The 23,463-nt window shown below is 36.0% G+C and overlaps 1 protein-coding gene across 3 annotated transcripts in view; it reads left to right on the top strand.

The window, feature by feature from the left end:
• The first annotated feature begins 9,497 nt into the window (after positions 1 to 9,497).
• LOC122478837 (UDP-glucuronosyltransferase 2A1-like) overlaps positions 9,498 to 23,463 on the top strand; it is a 28,633-nt gene continuing 14,667 nt past the window's right edge. The window contains exons 1-3 of one of the 3 annotated variants that reach the window (XM_043572547.1): positions 9,498 to 10,299; positions 17,647 to 17,795; positions 22,741 to 22,872. In XM_043572547.1, the coding sequence (XP_043428482.1) occupies positions 9,579 to 10,299; positions 17,647 to 17,795; positions 22,741 to 22,872 (1,002 nt within the window). In that variant the 5' untranslated portion in view covers positions 9,498 to 9,578. The remainder of the gene's footprint in view (positions 10,300 to 17,646; positions 17,796 to 22,740; positions 22,873 to 23,463) is intronic. The other 2 variants (XM_043572546.1, XM_043572548.1) reach the window with 2 other exon arrangements.

The following is a 23,463-nucleotide window of genomic DNA, read 5'->3' as shown; positions in this document are numbered from 1 at the left end:
TGTATATATGTGTGTATATGTGTGTGTGTGTGTGTGTGTGTATATATATATATATATATATATATATATATATATATACCAACTCTTCTTTATCCATTCATCCATCGATGGACATTTGGGCTCTTTGCATACTTTGGCTATTGTTGATAGTGCTGCTGTGAACATTGGGGTGCATATGCCCCTTTGAAACAGCACCCCTGTATCCCTTGGATAAATAGTAGTGCAATTGCTGGGTCATAGGATAGTTCTATAATTTTTTGAGAAACCTCCATACTGTTTTCCAGAGTGGCTATGCCACTTTGCATTCCCACCAGCAGTGCAAAAGAGATCCTCTTTCTCAGCATCCCCAACATCTGTTGTTGCCTGAGATGTTAATGTTAGCCATTCTGACAGGTATGAGGTGGTATCTCATCGTGATTTTGATTTGTATTTCACTGATGAGTGATGTTGAGCATTTTTTCATGTGTCAGTTGGCCATCTGGATGTCTTCTTTGGAGAAGTGCTATTCATGTCTTTTGCCCATTTCTTCACTGGATTATTTGTTTTTTCGGTGTTGAGGTTGTTTATAGATTTTGGGTTGAGTTCTTTATAGATTTTGGATACTAACCCTTTATCTGATATGTCATTTGCAAATATCTTCTCCCATTCTGTCAGTTGCCTTTTAGTTTTGCTGATTGTTTCCTTGGCTGTGCAGAAGGTTTTTATTTTGATGAGGTCCCAGTAGTTCATTTTTGCTTTTGTTTCCCTTGCCTCCGGAGACGTGTTGAGGAAGAAGTTACTGCGGCCAAGGTCAAAGAGGTTTTTGCCCGCTTTCTCCTCAAGGATTTTGATGGCTTCCTGTCTTACATTGAGGTCTTTCATCCATTTTGAGTTTATTTTTGTGTATGGTGTAAGAAAGTGGTCCAGGTTCATTCTTCTGCATGTCGCTGTCCAGTTTTCCCAGCACCACTTGCTGAAGAGACTGTCTTTATTCCATTGGATATTCTTTCCTTCTTTGTCAAAGATTAGTTGCCCATACATTTTTGGGTCCATTTTTGGGTTCTCTATTCTGTTTCGTTGGTCTGAGTGTCTGTTTTTGTGCCAGTACCATACTCTCTTGATGATTACAGCTTTGTAGTATAGCTTGAAGTCTGGGATTGTGATGCCTCCTGCTTTGGTTTTCTTTTTCAAGATTGCTTGGGCTATTCAGGGTCTTTTCTGGTTCCATAGAAATTTTAGGATTGTTTGTTCTAGCTCTGTGAAGAATTCTGGTGTTACTTTCATAGGGATTGCATTGAATATGTAGATTGCTTTGGGTAGTATCGACATTTTAACAATGTTTGTTCTTCCTATCTAGGAGCATGGAATCTTTTTCCTTTTTTTGTGTGTGTCTTCAATTTCTTTCATAAGCTTTCTGTAGTTTTCAGTGTATAGCTTTTTCACCCCTTTGGTTAGATTTATTCCTAGGTATTTTATGGGTTTTGGTGCAACTGTAAATGGGATCAATTCCTTGATTTCTCTTTCTGTTGCTTCATTGTTCGTGAATAGGAATGCAACTGATCTCTGTGCATTGATTTTATATCCTGCAACGTTGCTGAATTCATGAATCAATTCTAGCAGTTTTTTGGTGGCATCTTTTGGGTTTTCCATATAGAGTATCATATCATCTGCGAAGAGTGAAAGGTTGACCTCCTCCTGGCCGATTTGGATGCCCTTTATTTCTTTGTGTTGTCTGATTGCAGAGGCTAAGACTTCCAATACCATGTTGAATAACAGTGGCAAGAGTAGACATCACTGTCTTGTTCCTAACCTTAGGGGGAAAGCTCTCAGTTTTTCCCCATTGAGGATGATATTAGTGTTGGGTCGTTCATATATGGCTTTTATGATCTCAAGGTATGATCCTTCTGTCCCTACTTTCTTGAGGGTTTTTATCAAGAAAGGATGCTGTATTTTGTCAAATGCTTTCTCTGCATCTATTGAGAGGGTCATATGGTTTTTGTCCTTTCTTTTATTGATGTGATGAATCACTTTAATTGTTTTGTGGATATTGAACCAGCCCTGCATCCCAGGTATAAATCCCACTTGGTCGTGGTGAATAATTTTTTTAATGTATTGTTGGATCCGGTTGGCTAATATCTTGTTGAGTATTTTTGCATCCATGTTCATCAGGGAAATTGATCTCTAGTGCTTTTTAGTGGGGGTTTCTGTCTCCTTTTGGAATCATGGTAATGCTGGCCTTATAGCAAGAGTTTGGAATTTTTCCTTCCATTTCTATTTTTTAGAACAGCTTCAAGAGAATAGGTGTTAACTCTTCCTTAAATCTTTGGTAGAATTCCCCTGGAAAGCCATCTGGCCCTGGACTCTTGTTTTTTGGCAGATTTTTGATTACTAATTCAATTTCCTTATTGGTTATGGGTCTGTTCAAATTTTCTATTTCTTCCTGTTTCAGTTTTGGTAGTGTATCTGTTTCTAGGAATTTGTCCATTTCTTCCAGTTTGCCCATTGTATTGACATATAATTGCTCATAATATTCTGTTATTATTGTTTGTATTTCTGCTGTGTTGGTTGTGATCTCTCCTTTTTCATTCTTGATTTTATTTATTTGGGTTCTTTTTCTTTTTGATCAAACTGGCAGGTGGTTTACCAATTTTGTTAATTCTTTCAAAGAACCAGCTTCTCATTTCATTGATCGGTTCTGCTATTTTTTTGGTATTGATAGCATTAATTTCTGCTGTAATCTTTATTATTTCATGTGTTCTGCTGGTTTTGGGTTTTATTTGCTGTTCTTTTTGCAGCTCCTTACGCGTAAGGTTAGGTTGTATATCTGAGATATTTCTTCCTTCTTTAGGAAGGCCTGGATTGCTATATACTTTTCTCTTATCACCGCCTGTACTGCGTCCCAGAGGTTTTGGGTTGTGGTGTTATCATTTTCATTGGCTTCCATATACTTTTTAATTTCCTCTTTAATTTCTTGGATGGCCCATTCATACTTTAGAAGATGTTCTTTAGTCTCCAAGTGTTTGTTACCTTTCCAAATTTTTTCTTGTTGTTGATTTCAAGTTTCAGGGTGTTGTGGTCTGAAAATATGCATGGTATGATCTCGATCTTTTTGTGCTTGCTGAGGGCTGAGTTATGTCCCAGTACATGGTCTATTCTGGAGAACGTTCCATGTGCACTGGAGAAGAATGTATATTATGCTGCTTTAGGATGAAATGTTCTGAATATATCTGTTAAGTCCATCTGGTCCAGTGTGTCATTCAAAGTCATTGTTTCCTTGTTGACTTTTTGGTTAGATGATCTGTCCATTGCTGTGAGTGGGGTGTTGAAGTCTCCTACTATTATGGTATTACTAATGAGTTTCTTTATGTTTGTGATTAATTGATGTATATCTTTGGGTGCTCTCACATTTGGTGCATAAATGTTTACAGTTGTTAGGTCTTCTTAGTTATAGAGCCCTTGATTATGATATAATGCCCTTCTGCATCTCTTGATACCGTCTTTATTTTAAAGTCTAGATTGTCTGATAGAAGTATGGCTATCTTCGGCTTTCTTTTATTGACCATTAGCATGATAGATGGTTCTCCATCCCCTTATTTTCAATGTGAAGGTGTCTTTAGGTCTAAGGTGGGTCTCTTGTAAACAGCATATAGATGGATCTTGTTTTCTTACCGTTTTATTACCCTGCATCTTTTGATTGAGCATTTAGTCCATTGATGTTTAGAGTGAGTACTGAAAGATATGAACTTATTGCCATTATGATGCTTGTAGAGTTGGAGTTTCTGGTGGTGTTCTCTGGTCCTTTCTAATCTTTGTTGCTTTTGGTATTTATGTATGTATGTATGTATGTATGTATGTATGTATGTATTTTCTATATATATTCATCTTTTCTCCCTTCAGAGAGTCTCCCTTAAAATTTCTTGCAGGGCTGGTTTAGTGGTCACAAACTAAATCCTTCAATTTTTGTTTGGGAAACTTTTTATCTCTCCTATTTTGAATGACAGCCTTGCTGGATAATTCTTGAGTACATATTTTTCTGATACAGCACATTGAATATATCCTGCCACTCCTTTCTGGCCTGCCAAGTTTCTGTGGATAGGTCTGCTGTAAATCTGATTTGTCTTCCCTTGTTATTTAGGGATTTTATTATCCCTTTTTGCTTTCATGAATCTCTCCTTGCCTGAGTTTTTTGTTTAATTGACTATAATATGCCTTGTTCATGTTTGGTTTTTGTTGAATCTCATGGGAGTCCTCTGTGTTTCCTGGATTTTGATGTCTGTGTCTTTCCCCAGGTTAGGAAAGTTTTCCACTATGATTTGCTCACATAATCCTTCTACCCCTATTTCTCCTCTTCCTCCTTTGGGACCCTGATGATTCTGATGTTGTTCCTTTTTAATGAGTCACTGATTTCTCTAATTCTTAAATCGTGCTCTTTTGCCTTAATCTCCCTCTTTTTTTCTGCTTCATTATTCTCTATAAGTTTGTCCTATATTGCTGATTCTCTGTTCTGCCTCATCCATCCTTTCTGCTGCTGCATCCGTCCATGATTGCAGCTCAGTTACAGCATTTTTAATTTCATTCTGGCTATTTTTTACTTCTTTTATCTCTGTAGAAAGGGATTCTAATCTATTTTTGACTCCAGCTAGTATTCTTATTATCGCAATTCTAAATTCTGGTTCAGACATCTTGCTTGTATCTGTGTTGGTTAAATCCCTGGCTGTCGTTTCTTCCTGCTCTTTCTTTTGGGGTGACTTCCTTTGTTTTGTCATTTTGAAGGGAGAAAAGGAATTAATGAGGTAGAAAAATTAAAATGAAAAAATTAAAAAAATATGAAAGTTAAAAAATAAACACTCACACACACACAGAAAATCTAATAAATGGTGCTAGATCCTAGGTGTGTTTTGGTCTGGGTGTTGATAGTGGTTAGACAGAAAAAAGGGGGGGGGAAGGAAATCATTTGAGAGTTTGAAAGAGTGATACACTGAAGTAGACTAAAATGAGATGATGGGAGTAAAATAGAATTTGAAAAAAATTACACAAAAGTGAAGAATATAGTAGAAAAAAATTAAAGAAAAATATTTTTAATAAAAACTAAAAATAAAAATGAATTTTTTCTTTTTGTATTCAAAAAAAGAAAAGAAAGAAATGATTGAAAATTTGAAAAAGTGAATACACTGTAGTTGGAAGGAAATCATTTGAGAGTTTGAAAGAATGAATACACTGAGGTTGACTAAAATAAAATAATGGAAGTAAAATAGAATTTGAAAAAATTTACATAAAAGCAAAATATAGTAAAAAAATTAAAGGAAAATATTTTTAATAGAAATTGAACATAGAAATGAAGTTTTTCTCTTTCTGCATTCAAGAAAAAGAATAGAAACAAAAAAAAGGAAATCGTTTGAAAATTTGAAAAGGTGAATACACTAAAGTAGACTAAAATAAAATGATGGAAGTAAGAGAGTTTGAAAAAATTTACACAAAAGTAAAAAATATAGTAAAGAAATTAAAAATATTAAAAATTGAAAATAAAAATGAATTTTTCTGTATTCAAGAAAAAGAAAAATAGTGTAAAGAGAAAAAAAAAAGAAAATTGAATAGATGGACCTACAGATTGAAATAGGAGTGAAATTACTTCGTTTTCCCATAGAAATCAGACTATGTAGCGCTTTATAGTCCATAAACTAAGTAGGTGGTGAGACTTGTGTTCTTGAAGAATGAGGTGGCCTCGTTGGGCGGGGCTCATTGTAACGGCTCCGTTCTCCACTAGATGGCACTGCTAGTCCACGGGGGTGGATTGTTGTGGTGCTCGTAGGTGTGTATGCGCATGTGTGGGAGAGGTGAAAATGCCATCACACAGCTACCCAGTCTCTAGTATCGGATCTGTGTTCTCCCTGATCGGCAATCGCGCACTTGTCCTCTGTCTTCAGCTTTCATCTGCTCCCTGCTTTTTCACTGTTCATGACCAGGCCCCACCCAGGCACTACCTCTCTCCCAAGTTTTGTATCAAATGCGGCTTTTTACCCTGGTCTCTTACTTCTGAAGGACTGTGGTTTTGACCCGTTCTGCCCCTCTGTGGGAGGGTCTCACTGAGCAATGGCCAAAAGCTGGCTGCACCCAGGAACGCTTGTGGGACCCTGCTGCCCGTGCCCCGAGACTGTGGCCAGGTGCCTGCCTGCCTGCCCCATAAAATTTTGCGAGATAGTGTAGCAGCAGCTTTTCAGGGATTATGGAAAATCACAACACATATCTGGCACCAGGCTTCACCCATAACGACCTTGTTCCAGCACCAGCGAATGTGGCTGTTTTCTGGGGTCTGCTGCGACCGGTGGCTTCAGTAGTCTCCACCAAATGTCCTTCCAGCAGTGGAACTGATTTTCCCCGTGTGGCCTGAGAACCTCCCGGACCCCACTCTGTTCCTGGCGATTCACCCTTCTCACCAGAGCACCTCCAGGTATTGAGCTATGGAGTTGCAGACTTTGCGCTCCCCTTGTTTACAGTCTTGATGGAATTTAAACCCTCTCCTTTCTCCTTTCTCCTTTTCCCTTTTTAGTTTAGTCCCTGCGGCTGTTTCTAATTTTCCACTTTCTCTCCAGCTGCTTTTGGGGAGGGGTACTTTTCCCGTATTCCTCCCCCTCCCAAGTCGCCATCCTCTCTATGCCTGCAAAAGTGGCTCCCTGCCCTCTACCGGCTTCTCTCTCCCCCAAGTTCACCTCTTCGTGCCACATACCTGCTGAATTCTGTGGTTCAGGTTGTGCAGATTGTTGTGTTAATCCTCCAATTAGTTTTTTAGGTGTATAGGATGGTTTAGTGTTGGTCTGGCTGTATTTCATGGATGCGAGACACACAAAAAACTTTCATGCTGTTCTGCCATCTTGGCTCCTCCAATATCTCAATAACTTGTATTTGAGTTCACAGATTCTTCTGCTTCATAGAATATGCTGTTGATGATCTGTATTCATTTTTTCATTTCATTCATTATATTCTTCAGACCCAATATTTCTGTTTGTTTGGTCCTCATATAAGCAAAATATCCTCTTTAATTTTTTTCTAACTTTATCTTTGGCTCATTTTTTTATGATTTCTATCTGTATTGAAACTCCCATTGTGTACATAAATTGTTTTTCTGATTTCATTGATTTTTCTGTGTTCTCTTAAGCTTACTCTGCTTCCTTAGAACAATCTAATTTGTAATTTTTCCAGGCAATTCACAGATTTGCATTTCTTTGTGTTCTTTGGTGGTGTCATATTTCCTTGACTTTTCTTGTTCCTTGAAGTCTTGTGTCAGTTTTCACATTAAAGAAGTGATCATTCCCTCCAGGGTTTGCTGACTGGCTCTGGGGGAAAAAAAAAACACCTTCACCAGTCAGTCCAACTAGCTTTCTCAGTCCTTTTCTATGGATATGTCTGCTCCTTACTTCTTGTTCCCTCTTGAGGGGATGTCTTCAGATTGTATGACTTATCCTAACCCACAAAAACAGACCTAGTGTTGAGAGCTTCCCATTCATTTTCCCTAGGACAGAGCCCTGAAATGTTTAAATTTGTGTAAACTCTCCCAATCCCACAGATTCAGGCCAGCCTTTTTCACTTGCCCAAAAGCTGTCTACAAAGGCTTAGTCTCACCACAATGGGGTCATGCACCTTGAGCTATCAAGCTAATAGGAGTGAGGTACATGCAGTGTTGGGGACAACTGTGGGCCTAGCTGGGGAAGGGAGGTGTGAAGATGAGATGTCCCCAAAAGCTGGTAGGCAGGCTTCCTGATGGAGTCCATAATTCTTGCTGATATCACTTCAGAAAACAATTGCTAATAATCAAAAAGCTCAAAGAAAGCTGATGTGGATAACATAAGATTAGAATATCAGTCAGGATTCATGGGTCCATTTCAGAGAATACAGATTTTAACATATACGAAAAAGAGAGTTAACATATTTTACCCAAGACTGACATTCTCTGAAATAAACTTTTTGAAAGTCAGGAAAGTTTCTTTGTATAAAGTGGGTAATGAGAGTGTAAAAATGAAAGTAGGGATGTTAGAAAACTATTACAGTAAATCCAAGTTGGATATGAAAATGTCTAGGTTTAAAGTGATAGTAACAACTGACAGAGAAGAACAGATCAATATATAACTTGGGAGTAGAACTTATAGATATGGTGATCAATTGAATAATTGTTCAATCCTGTTTTTTATTAGTCAGATATGATATTGGAAATGATAATGTTATTATGATATATTTCTTACTGACTAATTCCTTGTATAAAATCAATTTTTTTTTAAGAAAAAATTTTTTTATTTTTTTGAGAGGGAGAGAAAGAGAGAGCACAAGTAGGGAAGGGGCAGAGAGAGAGGGAGACACAGAATCGAAAGCAGTCTCAGGCTCTGAGCTGTCAGCACAGGGTCCCATGTGGGGCTCGAATCCATGGGCTGTGAAATCATGACCTGAGCCGAGGTCAGACAACCGACTGAGCCACACAGGCGCCCCTAAAATCAACTTTTTAAGCAAAAGGATTATTGATAAATTTATTGTCCTAAATATCATTGGACCCATTTCTACATGGGGTGGTGGTTTCCAGGTGTAGGGATCCAAGCAAAAAAAAAGAAAATAGAATTTTACATTATAAAAAGTTTGTTAGAACAAGAAAGTAAAGAAAATAGAATTGAATGTGCTGGAAGGAAGAATAAGATTATTAAGGTATCTTCTTCATGACTTGCCTTTATTCTGTTTCTTTTCAACATAATATGAATCTGATCTAGAATCAGAACTTGAATTCATATATGAAGTAATAGCAAAAGAAAAAAAATATTTTTTTCTCTTAAAGATAGATGTGATTTGGCAGAAAGGGCACTGAATTCAGCATGAGAACATTTGGATTTAAATTTTCTCCCTGCCCTAATGCCTCTGGCACATATACTCTGCTTCTGGAAGTAGGTGATAACCTCTTTCCTCTAGAATTCCTAGCAGAGTTGTCCGTAAGAAAAATACTACACAGACCATTCTGTTCAAAGGAACTTAAGATACCAGAGAAAAAGTTACCAAAATACCCAGTCTTAATTGAATATGCTTCACATGGTGATGGATTTTAACATCATTTAGAATTTATTCTCAATTTGTTTAAGCCTTTTTGTTTTCATATCCTCTAAAAGAAGTTTTAAAACTCTCATTCTATTTTCTTCCTAACTCATTTCGTTGTTTGTACTGATTAAGAACATTTTTTTAATGTTTGTTTATTTTTGAGGGGGAGGGAGAGAGAGAACACGCGCTCGCACGAGTGGAGGAGGGGCAGAGAGAGGGAGACACAGAATCTGAAGTGGGCTCCAGGCTCTGAGGGGTCAGCACAGAGCCTGACGGATGGCTCAAATTCACGAATCACTAGATCATGACCTGAGCCAAAGTTGGATGCCTAACCGACTGAGTGACCCAGGCGCCCCAACTGTATTGATTTTTTTTTTTTTAAAACAAAACAGCTGCATTTGGTAAAACCAACTATGTACTCCAAAGTTCAGCTCAACCTACTATAAATTGAGAAAGTCATGAAAGAGATCTGTGGGATTGTGAACTTCATGAACTTGGTTTAAGCCTCGGTTTAGTTAGAGCAAGAGTTGATCATGAGGACTATAAAAGGTTTCTGGGTTCTTTTCATGCTACATCTATATTTCTTCGACTCTGGAAGGACTGGGAAAATACTTGTGTGGCCCTTGGATTTTAGTCACTGGATTAATTTAAAAGTTATCCTGGATCAACTCCAGCTTCATGGGCATGAGGTAACTGTCCTGGTACCTTCACCAAGTTATCTGTTTGATCATACCAAGATTCCCTTTAATGTGGAGATCCTTCAACTTCCAGTAACTAAAGAAACTCTCATGGAAGAGCTCAATGGTATTCTCTATGATGTTTCCTTTGAACTGCCAAAACTTTCATGGTGGAGCATGCAAGGAAAACTGACAGAACTTGTCTACAGGTTTTCTAGGACAGCCAAAAGAATGTGTGAGAGTGCTGTCACAAATAAGGAGTTACTCAGCAGGCTACAAGCAGCTAAGTTTGATATCTGTTTAGCTGATCCCTTAAGCTTTTGTGGGGAATTGTTGGCTGAGCTCCTCAATATTCCATTTATATACTCTTTTCGATTTTCTTATGGGAATGTCATTGAGAGACTGTGTGCTCAGCTTCCTATCCCTTCTTCATATGTTCCTGGCATCACATCAGGATTGACAGACCGCATGACTTTTGTACAGAGACTAGAGAATTGGTTACTGTACATAGTGACTGATATTATGTTTTTATATTTTGTATTTCCGGAATGGGATGGCTATTACAGCAAGGCTTTAGGTAAGATATATTTGCATGCATTAAAGATTCTTACTTCATAAGAAAAAGGGTGCCTGGGTGGCGGAGTTGGTTAAACATCTGACTCTTGATTGTGACTCAGGTCATGATCTTGTGATCATGAGATCAAGCCCGAGGCCTGCTTGGGAGTCTCTCTCTCTCTCCTCGCTCTTTGCTTCTCCCCCCACTCATGCACTCACACCTGTGTGCTTTCTCTCTCAAAATAAGCACTTAAAAAATAAAATAAAATGTAAATATTTACCTGACGATATAAAATCTTAAAAAAGGTATTTAAAAAAATTTTTTGTATGTGTTTTATTTATTTTTGATAGAGTGCAAGTAGCAGAAGGACAGAGAGAGAGGGTTAGAATCTAAAGACAGGCTCCAGGCTCTGAGCTAGTTGTCAGCACAGAGCTTGATGCAGGGATTGAACCCACAAACTGTGAGATCATGATCTGAGACCAAGTCAGACATTTAACTGATTGAGCCACTCAGGTGTCCCTTAAAAAAATATATATTTTTTTAATATGAAATTTTTTGACAAATTGGTTTCCATACAACACCCAGTGCTCATCCCAAAAGGTGCCCTCCTCAATACCCATCACCCACCCTCCCCTACCTCCCACCCCCCATCAACCCTCAGTTTGTTCTCAGTTTTTAACAGTCTCTTATGCTTTGGCTCTCTCCCACTCTAACCTCTTTTTTTTTTCCTTCCCCTCCCCCATGGGTTCCTGTTCAGTTTCTCAGGATCCACATAAGAGTGAAACCATATGGTATCTGTCTTTCTCTGTATGGCTTATTTCACTTAGCATCACACTCTCCAGTTCCATCCGCGTTGCTACAAAAGGCCATATTTCATTTTTTCTCATTGCCACGTAGTATTCCATTGTGTATATAAACCACAATTTCTTTATCCATTCATCAGTTGATGGACATTTAGGCTCTTTCCATAATTTGGCTATTGTTGAGAGTGCTTGCTATGAACATTGGGGTACAAGTGCCCCTGTGCATCAGTACTCCTGTATCCCTTGGATAAATTCCTAGCAGTGCTATTGCTGGGTCATAGGGTAGGTCTATTTTTAATTTTCTGAGGAACCTCCACACTGCTTTCCAGAGCGGCTGCACCAATTTGCATTCCAACCAACAGTACAAGAGGGTTCCTGTTTCTCCATATCCTCTCCAGCATCTATAGTCTCCTGATTTGTTCATTTTGGCCACTTTCTCACACCATTCACAAAAATAAACTCAAAATGGATAAAGGACCTAAATGTGAGACAGGAAACCATCAAAACCTTAGAGGAGAAAGCAGGAAAAGACCTCTCTGACCTCAGCCGTAGCAATTTTTTTTACTCGACACATCCCCAAAGGCAAGGGAATTAAAAGCAAAAGTGAATTACTGGGACCTTATGAAGATAAAAAGCTTCTGCACAGCAAAGGAAACAACCAACAAAACTAAAAGGCAACCAACGGAATGGGAAAAGATATTTGCAAATGACATATCGGACAAAGGGCTAGTATCTAAAATCTATAAAGAGCTCACCAAACTCCACACCCGAAAAACAAATAACCCAGTGAAGAAATGGGCAGAAAACATGAATAGACACTTCTCTAAAGACATCCAGATGGCCAACAGGCACATGAAAAGATGTTCAGCGTCGCTCCTTATCAGGGAAATACAAATCAAAACCACACTCAGGTATCACCTCACGCCAGTCAAAAAAATATTTTTAAGTGAGGACCCAAGCTTTTTAAGTAAAAAACAAAAAAAAAATTTTTTTTTGGTTTTGGATGATTGATTTTTTACAAATTATCACAGGAAGAATATTCTCTATGTATACACATAAATCCTGGTTGCTGCTACTAATGTTTTTGGAATATCTAGAAAACTGTGTGCTGAATTTGACATAATTCTGGACTATTCCTCTCTTGTTTAGTTTTGCTTTTATACAGTCTGGTTTTTGGGTTTTTTTTTTTTTTTTTTTCCTGATCGACTTGCTTTTTCTCAGGCTTTCTGTTTGCATCCAATTTAGATTTTATTGCTGGTTGCAGGGTTTAGCATGTGATAAGCACAAAACTAGAAAATAAATAAATATATATTGGTTTCATATGCAGTTCTCTCCCAATGGCAAAATGTCATTTTTTTTCCCCTAAAAGACCATGTTTCCAGATTTTTAAATCCCACTGTTTTGTTTTTTTTTTGTTCTTTTCAAAATTGCATTAGAGGTCAAATTGTGAGCTTTGACCCTGAGCACACTGTTTCTCTCTTATTTCAGCAATTCCTTTTACCTCTTTATATTCTACATTCCCATACTATAGATTAGTTCAATGGGAAGTTCCATTATAATTCTTTTTCCAGGGGCGCCTAGGTGGCTCAGTTGGTTAAGGTGTTCCAACTTCAGCTCAGGTCATGATACCACAGCCTGTGGGTTCAAGCTCCTTATTGGGCTTTGTGCTGACAGCTAGGAGCCTGGAGCCTGCTTCGGATTCTGTGTGGAGCCTGCTTCGGATTCTGTGTCTCCCTCTGCATCTGCCCCTTCCCAACTTGCGCGCTCATTCTCTCTCTCTCTCAAAAATAAACATAAAAAAAAAAAAAAGCTATAAGGATAGAAAGTATCTTCATTATTATTTTATGCTTGCCTAGTCTTCCAATTTACAAGTCTGCATATTTTGGACATCTTACATCCTTGTCTTTCTCTGTAAAGTATATTTTAAAAGCAAAATCACTCTTCTCAACAACTTGGTCCCTGGGCATTACTACTGGCATATTAACAGTAACAAAATAATCACTTACCCTCCCTATGAAGTTTTTCTATGTAACCCTAAAGATTTAGAATATTAATACCTTAAGTGTAAATTTTAACATGGCCAAATAACTTATCAACTATTACCGTTGAATCACACTTCCTTGTGATGGGAGACATTTTCACATTATACATATTAGTTTCACTTTGCTTTTAGGTTTCTCTCTATTCATTCTTCTCAATGCCAGAACAAAATAATGTCAGGAAAAAAACTCCCACATAAGATTCTTAAGTTATATCTCTGGAGCTTAAGAGTATAAATTCCTACTATGTTTGTTTATTATAAAATGTTTGTAGATAGCCTTTTGCATCTTTCCTCTCAAATGAACTTTACGGAAAGTTTATGAAGCTCTATGTGTTTACTGAGTTAAGTTTACACTGAATTCAGAGATCAATCAGGGGAAAACTGACCTCTTGCACATCTAAAGTTTTTCAAAACAAATTTTTATTCAGATCTTTTTTATAACAATCAGTAATATTTTACCATTCTTTGCTAAAACTCTTATTTCTAGCATTATTTTTATAGTCTAGTTACCATTAATATCTCTTTTTTATAGTTATAAAGATAAAGGAGATCTGTTGGTGCTTTTGTATTTCACTCTTGAATTCAGCAACCTAAATATAATCCCTTAGCAACTCTACTAGTATTTAAATTAGATTTAGATTAGACTGACAATTCATAAAAAGTCAGTAAGTAATGACAGTCATTTTTTTTTGTTTCAGAAGTTGATCTCACTTTTTGGTTTGTTTTGGAGGGTTGTTTTTTGTTTTTGTGTGATTTTGTGAGAGAGAGAGAGTGTGTGTGTGTGTGTGTGTGTGTGTGTGTATGTGTATGTGTGTGTGCTGCGTATTCCATTGACTGACTGCTCCAGTAAGATCATGAGTAATAGGTGATAACCAAAACTCTTTTCTTGTTATGAATTTTTGCACTTTTACTGAGATACAGTTCAGGTATAACATTTTATAAGATACTCATCGCAATGATTTGAGAGATGTATTACTGTGAAATGATTACCATAATAAGTTTGCACCCATGACCTCACATACTTATAATTGTTTTCCTTATGGTGAGAACTTTTAAGATCTACTCTCTTAGAAACTTGCAAATAAACAAAATAGTATTCTTATCTATAATGATTATGTTGTACACTATATTCCCCAGTATTTATGATCTTATAACTGGAAATGGACATCTTTTGACAACCTTCGTCCCATTCATCCACTCTACACTCTGCCTCTGGCAACCACGAATCAGATCTCTCTTATCATGAGTTTGATTTTTCTAGATTCTGCATATAATCGATATCAAACAGCATTTGCCTTTGCTGATGAAGTATGCTGCCCAAGATATGCCAGTGATTAGTTCAGGATAGTATAAGATCTAACACACAGCACTGTGACTTTTTCTGGGCCTTCTGTGGATGGAAGCAGGTGCTTATTTCTTCTAGATTTGGCCCTAAAAACATGTGGACAGAAACTGCTATGCCCATCACTTACCCATGGTCAGGGGCCAAACAGCAAAAGGCAAAACTGAGCAAAGGTAACAGTATCTCATCTTGGAGACATTTTCTGAGTCATGAATAAAGCGGTGAGTGATCTGTTGCTGGATCTAAGTTGTCTGTTTATTTCTGGTTCCAGAAACTTAACATGAAGTTTTGGAACCTCTTTTATAGTGAACCATCATTGGGGCGCCTGGGTGGCGCAGTCGGTTAAGCGTCCGACTTCAGCCAGGTCACGATCTCGTGGTCCGAGAGTTCGAGCCCCGCGTGGGGCTCTGGGCTGATGGCTCAGAGGCTGGAGCCTGTTTCCGATTCTGTGTCTCCCTCTCTCTCTGCCCCTCCCCCATTCATGCTCTGTCTCTCTCTGTCCCAAAAATAAATAAACGTTGAAAAAAAAATTTTATAGTGAACCATCATTGATGGAACATGACTGTCTCTGATTCTTAGCTCTTGGCACCCTAGAATATTCTTTTTGGGAATATATCAGTAATCTGAGAAAGAAGAATGTGAAGGCTTGATAGGTAGATGGAAAACATTTCTTTGACTCAGAAGTTTAAAAATTCTATTACTTTAGTAGAATAAAGTTATTTTTTATTTAGGTTATTCAGAATTTAGGATCTTCATTATGTAATGTATTCCAAGTATTTTTTGAATTATTTTTGAAAAAAATACAACCCATAATTCTTATACAATCATTAAATGAATCATAAATATATATATGTATATGTATGCATATATATACATACACATACATATATATACATATACATACATATATATATACATACATACATATATATACATATATATATATGTGTATATATATATATATATTCAATCATTGAGGAGGAAACCAGTTAAGAATGCAAGTGTGGTTCAAATATATTTTGAGGAGCTACTTGTAAACAACTGGGGGAAAAAAGTAATGTTAGGGTAATACTACTAAAGTTAGACACAAAACTGCTTAATGTCATATAGAGCAATAAAATCATAATTTGGGGAATGATATTTTCTACCAGACAGAAATATGCAAGCTAACATTTAACCTAACTATATGTGGACTCAAAAGTAAATAGGGAATCAGTAATAAAAAAGTAAAATATAGGCACATTCTTCTAAAGAATTAAATAATTCTTCCATCATTTATTGTTTAAGAGTGTCTCAGTATGACATCAAAAAGGCATGCTGTGGTTTCTTTTGACTTCCAAATTTGAGACAATGGTTTCTAAAAATCTCTTTATCCAAATCAATTATTTTTACTTCCCTTGTACTATATTGACTTCATTTCAATAAATTGCATTAAGTGTCCTAAATTAATCTCTCAGGAATGGAAATTCAACAGCAAAAAGATATTATCTTGTCATGAAGAAGTGAATCAACCATTATGACCCAGCAGTTCTACTCTTAGCTGTGTATCCACAATAAATAAAAACATATGCCCACACAAACATATACATGAATGCTCATAGCAGCATTATTCATAGTAGCCCAAAATGAAAACAACCTAAATGATCATCAACTGATAAATGGATAAAGAAAATGAAGCATATCCATATGAAGAAATCTTATTAAGTGATAAAAAGTAATGAAGAACTGATACAGACTACAACATGGGTGAACCTTGAAAACATTATGCTAAGTGAAAAATGGGAGCACAAAAGACCATTTGTAATTTATTTATATGAAATGAGTGAGATTATTCTGGAACAGACCAATACAGACTGAAAGTAGAGTAGTGGTTGTCAGAGGCTGCGAAGAAGGGGAAACAGAATGACTGCCAATGGATACAGGGTTTTTTAGAGGCGGTAATGAAAATATTCTAAAATTAAATAATGGTGATGGCTGCATAACTTTATGGATATACTAAAAACTACCGAACTGTGTATTTTAGAAAGAAGTATTGTATGGCATATAAATTGCAAAACTGTTATAAAAAAGGTGGGGCGAGTGAAGCATTACACAAAGAGAAGAAGATTACATCCATGGCTGACACCAGGAAGTCACTAAAATGGAGTATGTACTGAGTATGAAGTTGGATTTTCAATACCATTGCCATTACCAGAATCAAACCCATAAATTACTGAGATTTGTTTGTGATTGCTTATACAGATAGATTGTCCTGGTCAATTCAAAATCCCTCATATTTTCTGATCAAAATTTTAGCATATTTAGAATTATCAAGGAGAATATTTAAAAGGCCTTATGGTGGAAAACTATATAGTTACAATTTCCTCATATCAGCAATACTGAATATATATTTCAAAAGGACACAAAACCTCTGGGTAAGTTTCCTTATACCATAGTAATTGACTAGAATTCAGAAATAAAGCTCTGGCTCCTAAATAAGGAAAATCATTTAATTCAGCCACTAATTTGAGTTTTTATTCTGTTAATGTTCAATTGGTTGCCACATCAGTTGAAAGGCACTCCTTTGTTGCTGTCAGTCAACTAAATATGTCAGAATAGCTAATATTTTGCTATCAAAGAGGACAAACTCTTGTGAAACAGGAACTTTAATTTTGCATAGCAAGGGAGATAAGACTTTTCAAAAATGTATTAAAAGATTTCTATTCCTGGCTGGGTGTGAGTAGGTGTTTACAGCACACTCGAAAACACGAGAAGACAGATGAATTTCAAAGGTCAGTTTTTAAAGAAATCAAAAGGCTTTTGGAGCAACAAGAATGAGACAAATTGTAATTCCAGAAGAGTCAGAGACCCTACTACAATGAGCCAAGGATCACTGCTTGTTTCTTATCCTTTGCTGAGAGTATTTGCCAATTCTGAGCATGAAGTAGGGCTCAGGCTTAGCTGAAGAGAGACTCCGTTGGCAGGAGAAAGCAGCAGGCTTTTGGTCTTGTTCTAGACTTAAATCCTTGCTTGGTTATTCAAAATCTCACTATTATGTGCCTTCAGGGGGAAAAGGTGAATTGATTTTGTGTGGTTTGCATGGGCCCAATATTGGTTCTTTAAAGGTTTTTCTTAGAAAATTAGATGGTCAAACATTTCCTATTTAATATACCAGTTTTCCATTATCCTTCATTTCTATTCAGGAAAACCTGCCACATTATGTGAGATTATGGGGAAAGCTGAAATGTGGTTGATTCGAACTTACTGGGATATTGAATTTCCTTACCCTTATTTACCTAACATTGAATTTGTTGGAGGACTGCACTGCAAACCTGCAAAGCCCCTGCCGAAGGTAAATAAGTGTTTATTTTTGATTGTTTAACTTTTTATCTCCTGGAATTATTTCTAGTTTATTATTTATAATGTTTAATCCCTAAACTGAAAACATAGACACAGCAGTTAATGGACATTATTTTCTTAGACTATTATACTACCATAGGTATCTTATAACATTATCATGGCAACCACTAGTGATGTTGTTCATCAGCTATGCCACATATTTGCTAAGGATGAGATTCCTAGCCCCTGAGTATAGTGGAACCATGGAGTACTCTGCACAATGAGACTGAGCTAAAGTGGTATGTATCCCTTCTAGGCCCACTATTTAATTGTCAGATCTGGTTACTACAGAGTTCTCTTTTCCTTTGTTATGTCAAAGGGCTACAGATAGTAGCTACAGGTAATGTTCTAGATAATATATCAACCCGAGTTCCCGATTAAAGAATGGATAAACCAGCTGCAGCTCAATAGATAAGGATTCAACATAAGAAAAAAATAAATTGTTGTCTTAGGCCACTGAGATTTTGTAGCTGCATGTTATATAGCATAACCTAGTCTTAGAAATGGATAATAGTGGGGAAATTATAATACTCTGAGAATATTTCATATAGAGCTATAATGGCCCATCCACAAAACCTGGCAAAAGTTCAACAATGATGAACTGTTTGGTTTTAACAAAGAAGAGAAATTAGACTGAAAAGGTTATCAGGAGATAGTTTATTAAAAAAAAAAAACAACAAATGGGCAATACTAAGTATTCTTCAAATTTAAGATCAATGAAAGATCAGTGTATAATTTTTAAACAGCAATGTGATACAGCTTACCTTTTCATAAACATTGACTATTGTTTGGAATGAAGCAAGATTTAACACAGGGAAATGAGCTGAGATACAGTTGCAATAATTCCTGCAAGAGACTATAGAGATCCAAACTATAATATGATAGTAATTTTTGAGTAGAAGTAGAGAGATTTAAGAAGTACTTACAAAAAAAAATCATTATGATTTGGTGATTGGCTGGAGGTGGGGATTAAGGGAGGGAGTTCGAGAATGAATCCTTGGCTTGTTGTTTCTGTGTATATGTCTTTGTTGGTTTCTTACAGGCAATTTAGCAGAGAATAGTGGCATTTACTAAAGTGAAGAATTAAAGGGGAGCAGCTGTGAGGGAAAATAATGTGTTCATATTTGGGCATGCTAAATTTGAGGTACCAGTGCGATGTTAAGTAAGCAGCTGTTGAATACAGTGTCTTAATCTCAGGGGATAGGCAGTATTTGTGTTTTTCTTCTTTTAATTTTAATACACTGTTTTTAGAGCCATTTACATTCACAGCAAAATTTAGCAGCAAATATAGAGAATTCCCACCCTTTCCTGCCTCTTTCCTACACACAGCTTCTTCCACCATAAATATCCCACACTAGTGGGGCACAGTTGTTACAATCAATATCAACCAATTTCCATAACTTAAAGTTAATTCTTTATGTTATATATATTATAGGTTTTGATACATGTATAATGTCATGTATCGGCCCTTATAGTATCATACGGAACAGTTTCACTGCCCTAAAAATCTCCTATTCTCCACTTATTCATCTATCCTATCCCTAAATCCCTGGGATCACCACTTTTTTACTGCCTCCATGGTTTTGCCTTTTAAATAAGCAATGGTCTTAAATTAGGGATGTCAAGGGATAAAAAAAACATGATTTCATATTGGGTGCTTATCGTGAACATTAAGTTACCCAGAGTAAAAACAGAAGTTGGGGTGGAGCATAAGACTATGAACTAGATGCCTCTGTGAACGGGGGCTGTTCCTAAAAGATTGACAATTGGCATTAGGAATCATGGGTTATTGATATTGATATGTTTTTATGATTAAAAACATAAAGATGAAGATACTTTTTTAAGGCATAGTAGAGGAAACTGTTGGAAATACAGTCAGAAGAGAGGAGAACACAGATCAAGTGTCTATCTGGACCCTGACTGATATAAGTATGGTAGAATGAATAGAGTATACTTAAAGGATTATAGGGCAAAATCCAATTTTCAGTAAGACCAGAAAGTATATGGAATACTCATCAAAGAGACAGAATATTTGGGAATTTTTTAAACCGTGTAACAGGAAGTTTTACTTTATTTTATTATATAAATTAATATTTTGACAACTTAAATAATATTGGAAATCCATTCTATATTATTCTAAACTATTGCTTTTGCTCAGAAAGTAATCACTTAGGGGCATCTGGGTGGCTCAGCCTATTAAGCTCCAACTATTGATTTTATCTCAGGTCATGATCTCACAGTTTATGAGATCAAGGTCCATTTTGGGCTCTGTGCTGACCTTGTGGAATCTGCTTGGGATTTTCTTTCTTCCTTTCTCTCTGTCCCTCCCCTACTTGCTCTCTCAAAATAAACAAACATTAAAAAATAAGTAATCACTTAAATATTCTGAGCCTTCTTTATGTTATTTCATAGTTTTTGATAAAATACCCATGCACTGTATAGATTCAATTCTAAAGGCAAAGAAAAAACTGTCAGGATAGTGTAAGATTTACTTATAGGCATATTTGCTATATCTTAATAATTCAGTACTATTCAGAACCCTCCTATTGCCTTATTACTGATACCATAACATACCATATGTGTTTACATAATCTATGTTTGTGTGTATTTACATAATTATTTATTTCATCAGTAATATATGTTTCTCCAATGCAATCTTATTTCCCCTATCTCTTCCCACCAGAGCATAGTAGGACCCCAGGGACACTACAAAAGTGTACAAACACTAACTCAAAAACAGCACACAAATGTGGTTATTATTTGTGGAAAGAATCAAGTTTTATCAGATTTTGTCATGTTTCTTTCTGTTAGAGCCTCAAACCTCATGATTACTTCACTTTTCATCCTCATTATGGGTTACTTTGTACATTCACATTGACTCTTCTATTTGTAGGTAACATACATTTAGTGTCCTTAATCTGCTTTTTATAATTAGGGATATTGCTGAAAATCCTGCAATATTCTAATACCAAAACTAAACACCTGAATTATCCAGGGAATGAAATTTTGTGAAAATGCTTGCATATTAAAGAATTAACAAATAGGTGGATTCTGAGTGAAACAAATTGCTCTCCATCATGTGGGTGATCTAGTCAGTTAAAGGCTTGAACAGGCTTATTTAGATTTTAAATTATTATTACAATATCATATAAATATATGTAGGAGATAAATATTCACTTCCCTTTTTTGTCTCAATAATATATATATTATTACACCACTCCTAATAATCTACTCAGTGTGATTTTTTTTCTCACTGATTGTCTCACTAACTTCTGACATCACTCTTATCCCATGGAAGGCTTTCATATACTCAGTTCTTTTTCTGGTCTTACTATTTTGTTCTATTGTTCACATCATCTAGTAGGAGATCAGAGCAATCATTTTACATATTTCATGTTACATATTACGTGTTATTATCTGAGGTACTCCCAAGTATTTCCTTTTATTTTCCAAAGTTCATTAATTATTTATGAAAGATATTCTTCTACATACATTATAGAATATTTGCCGATTTCTCAAGAAGATTTTGCTGTAATTGAAAATTAAAGAGACTGTTGGGTTTACATATTAAGTCAATCCATCTATCATCACAGTGTGATAGTTAATTTTATGTGTCAGCTTGCCTGGGCCAAATACTTAAATATTTTGTCAACTGTTATTCTGGGTGTTTCTGCAAGGTAATTTTTGGATAAAATTAACATTTAAATAGGTGGATTTTCAGTAAAGCAAATTGCTCTCCATTATGTTGGTGAACCTCTGAAGGCTTGAATGAAACAAAAGTCTGACCATTCTGAAGCAAAAGAGAATTCTGACAGCAGACAGCCTTCAGACCTGAAAGACAGTATTGGCTTTTCTCTGAGTCTCCAGACTGATAGCCTATCCTGCAGATTTTGGACCTGTCGGCCTCCATAATCATGTGATCCAATTCCTTAAAATGAATCTCTTTCCTGTCTTCCCCTTTCAATCATCATACATTTTTTTTTCTTGTCTTACTTGATTGGCTTAGTTTATTTAGTACTTGAAAATGGGATAAAAAGATTGCTTTTGACTTCAACATGATTAAATATGCCATTTTTATCTTTAATGCAAAGCCATATATTTCCATAATATTATTGTCACTTATAGGTATTATATTATAGGTATTTCTGTGTTACTTATCTGATAAGTTGAATGGCTACCTGATTTCTAAATGTGGTACTGGAAGCTTATATAAAGTACAAATGTAACCAAAAGAAAATTTAAATTTAGAAACAGAAAAAAAGTAAGTATGCCATTAGCATATCATTATTCTGGCTGTGAATGAAAATAAAGGTTCATGATAATCTTCTTAGCATCCAAGGCTAAATATAAAGTGAAGTACCAGAAGAATTTAACTTAAAGCAGTAATCAAATGCCACATTTGGGGCATTATGGAGAGGATGTTAGAGGCAGTCGAGAGTACTAAGTATGGTCACTGGCTGTACAGTCAACAAGCTTCACTTAGAAATTTGGTTCTGCCGGCTACTGCTGTGTAGCGTTGGACAAATTACTTAACCTCTCTGAAACAGCTCTCCCATGTGGAAATGTATACGTATCTCTTAAGTTCACCATATATATCTAAGTTAAATAATGCATCCAAAGACCTCAGCACATGGCAGGAGATAACACATAGTCAATAATTTGTAAACACAGGCACACACAAACATACCTCAAAAGTGTTTAGAACACATTGGAAGGGAACCTCCAAAGTAAATTATTTTTATTTGCCTGATAACCAGTGATCATATTTCATACTCCAAAATGGTTAACATGGAAAGACAGAACTGTTCAGTAATTCAAACACAGTGCTAAAGTTATATGGCTTTCTTGTTCTTGTAAGCTCTAAATTTTCATTATTACAAAGACTGTTTTCTTTACAGGAGTTAGAAGAGTTTGTCCAAAGCTCTGGAAAGGATGGAGTTGTGGTATTTACTCTGGGTTCAATGATCAAAAACCTCACAGAAGAAAAGTCTAATCTAATTGCATCAGCCCTTGCCCAGATTCCACAGAAGGTCAGATAATCTTATCTTTTTTTGAGGGGCAGCCATTTTAAAATCCATGAAGTTCTCCTTAAAAATCTACTTAACGAATGTTAAGAAAAGCTATTAGTATTGTTAATATCAATTTAACTGAACTCTGAGGAAAAAGCATTAAATGCTAGAGAGGGCCACTAAAAACATTTGATTATTATCTTGCTTTAAACTTGGCATTACTATCAGGAACATATATTGTAGTATTTTTATTTTTACTAATAGGATAAAATAAATCATTCACTAATCTGAAGCAATCTGTTGGCTCTATGTCTAGGATTTAAGGCTTCTATGTAATCTAATCTTATTTTGTTGTTCTTGTTTATTTTTAAGTCTGAGGCACACATGCCAGTTATAATGAATATGATAGTAAAGGAAAAGATATTTTAAAAATATGAACTTAATTCATAATTGGGACTATATATAATTGGGACTTTTAATTGATGGTTTTGAACCAGATCCTGGTTTAGCCTGGAACTGACAACTTAGCTTCCTAGAATACTCCTAAATAAGGATTCTCTTAAACAGTTAAAAATTTTAGTAATACAGTAAAAAATTTGTGCAGTTCACTCT

Source organism: Prionailurus bengalensis, chromosome B1, assembly GCF_016509475.1.
Source record: "Prionailurus bengalensis isolate Pbe53 chromosome B1, Fcat_Pben_1.1_paternal_pri, whole genome shotgun sequence".
NCBI lineage: Eukaryota > Metazoa > Chordata > Mammalia > Carnivora > Felidae > Prionailurus > Prionailurus bengalensis.
Note: the sequence above shows the minus strand (reverse complement) of the source record. Positions and strands in the feature narration are given on the sequence as shown.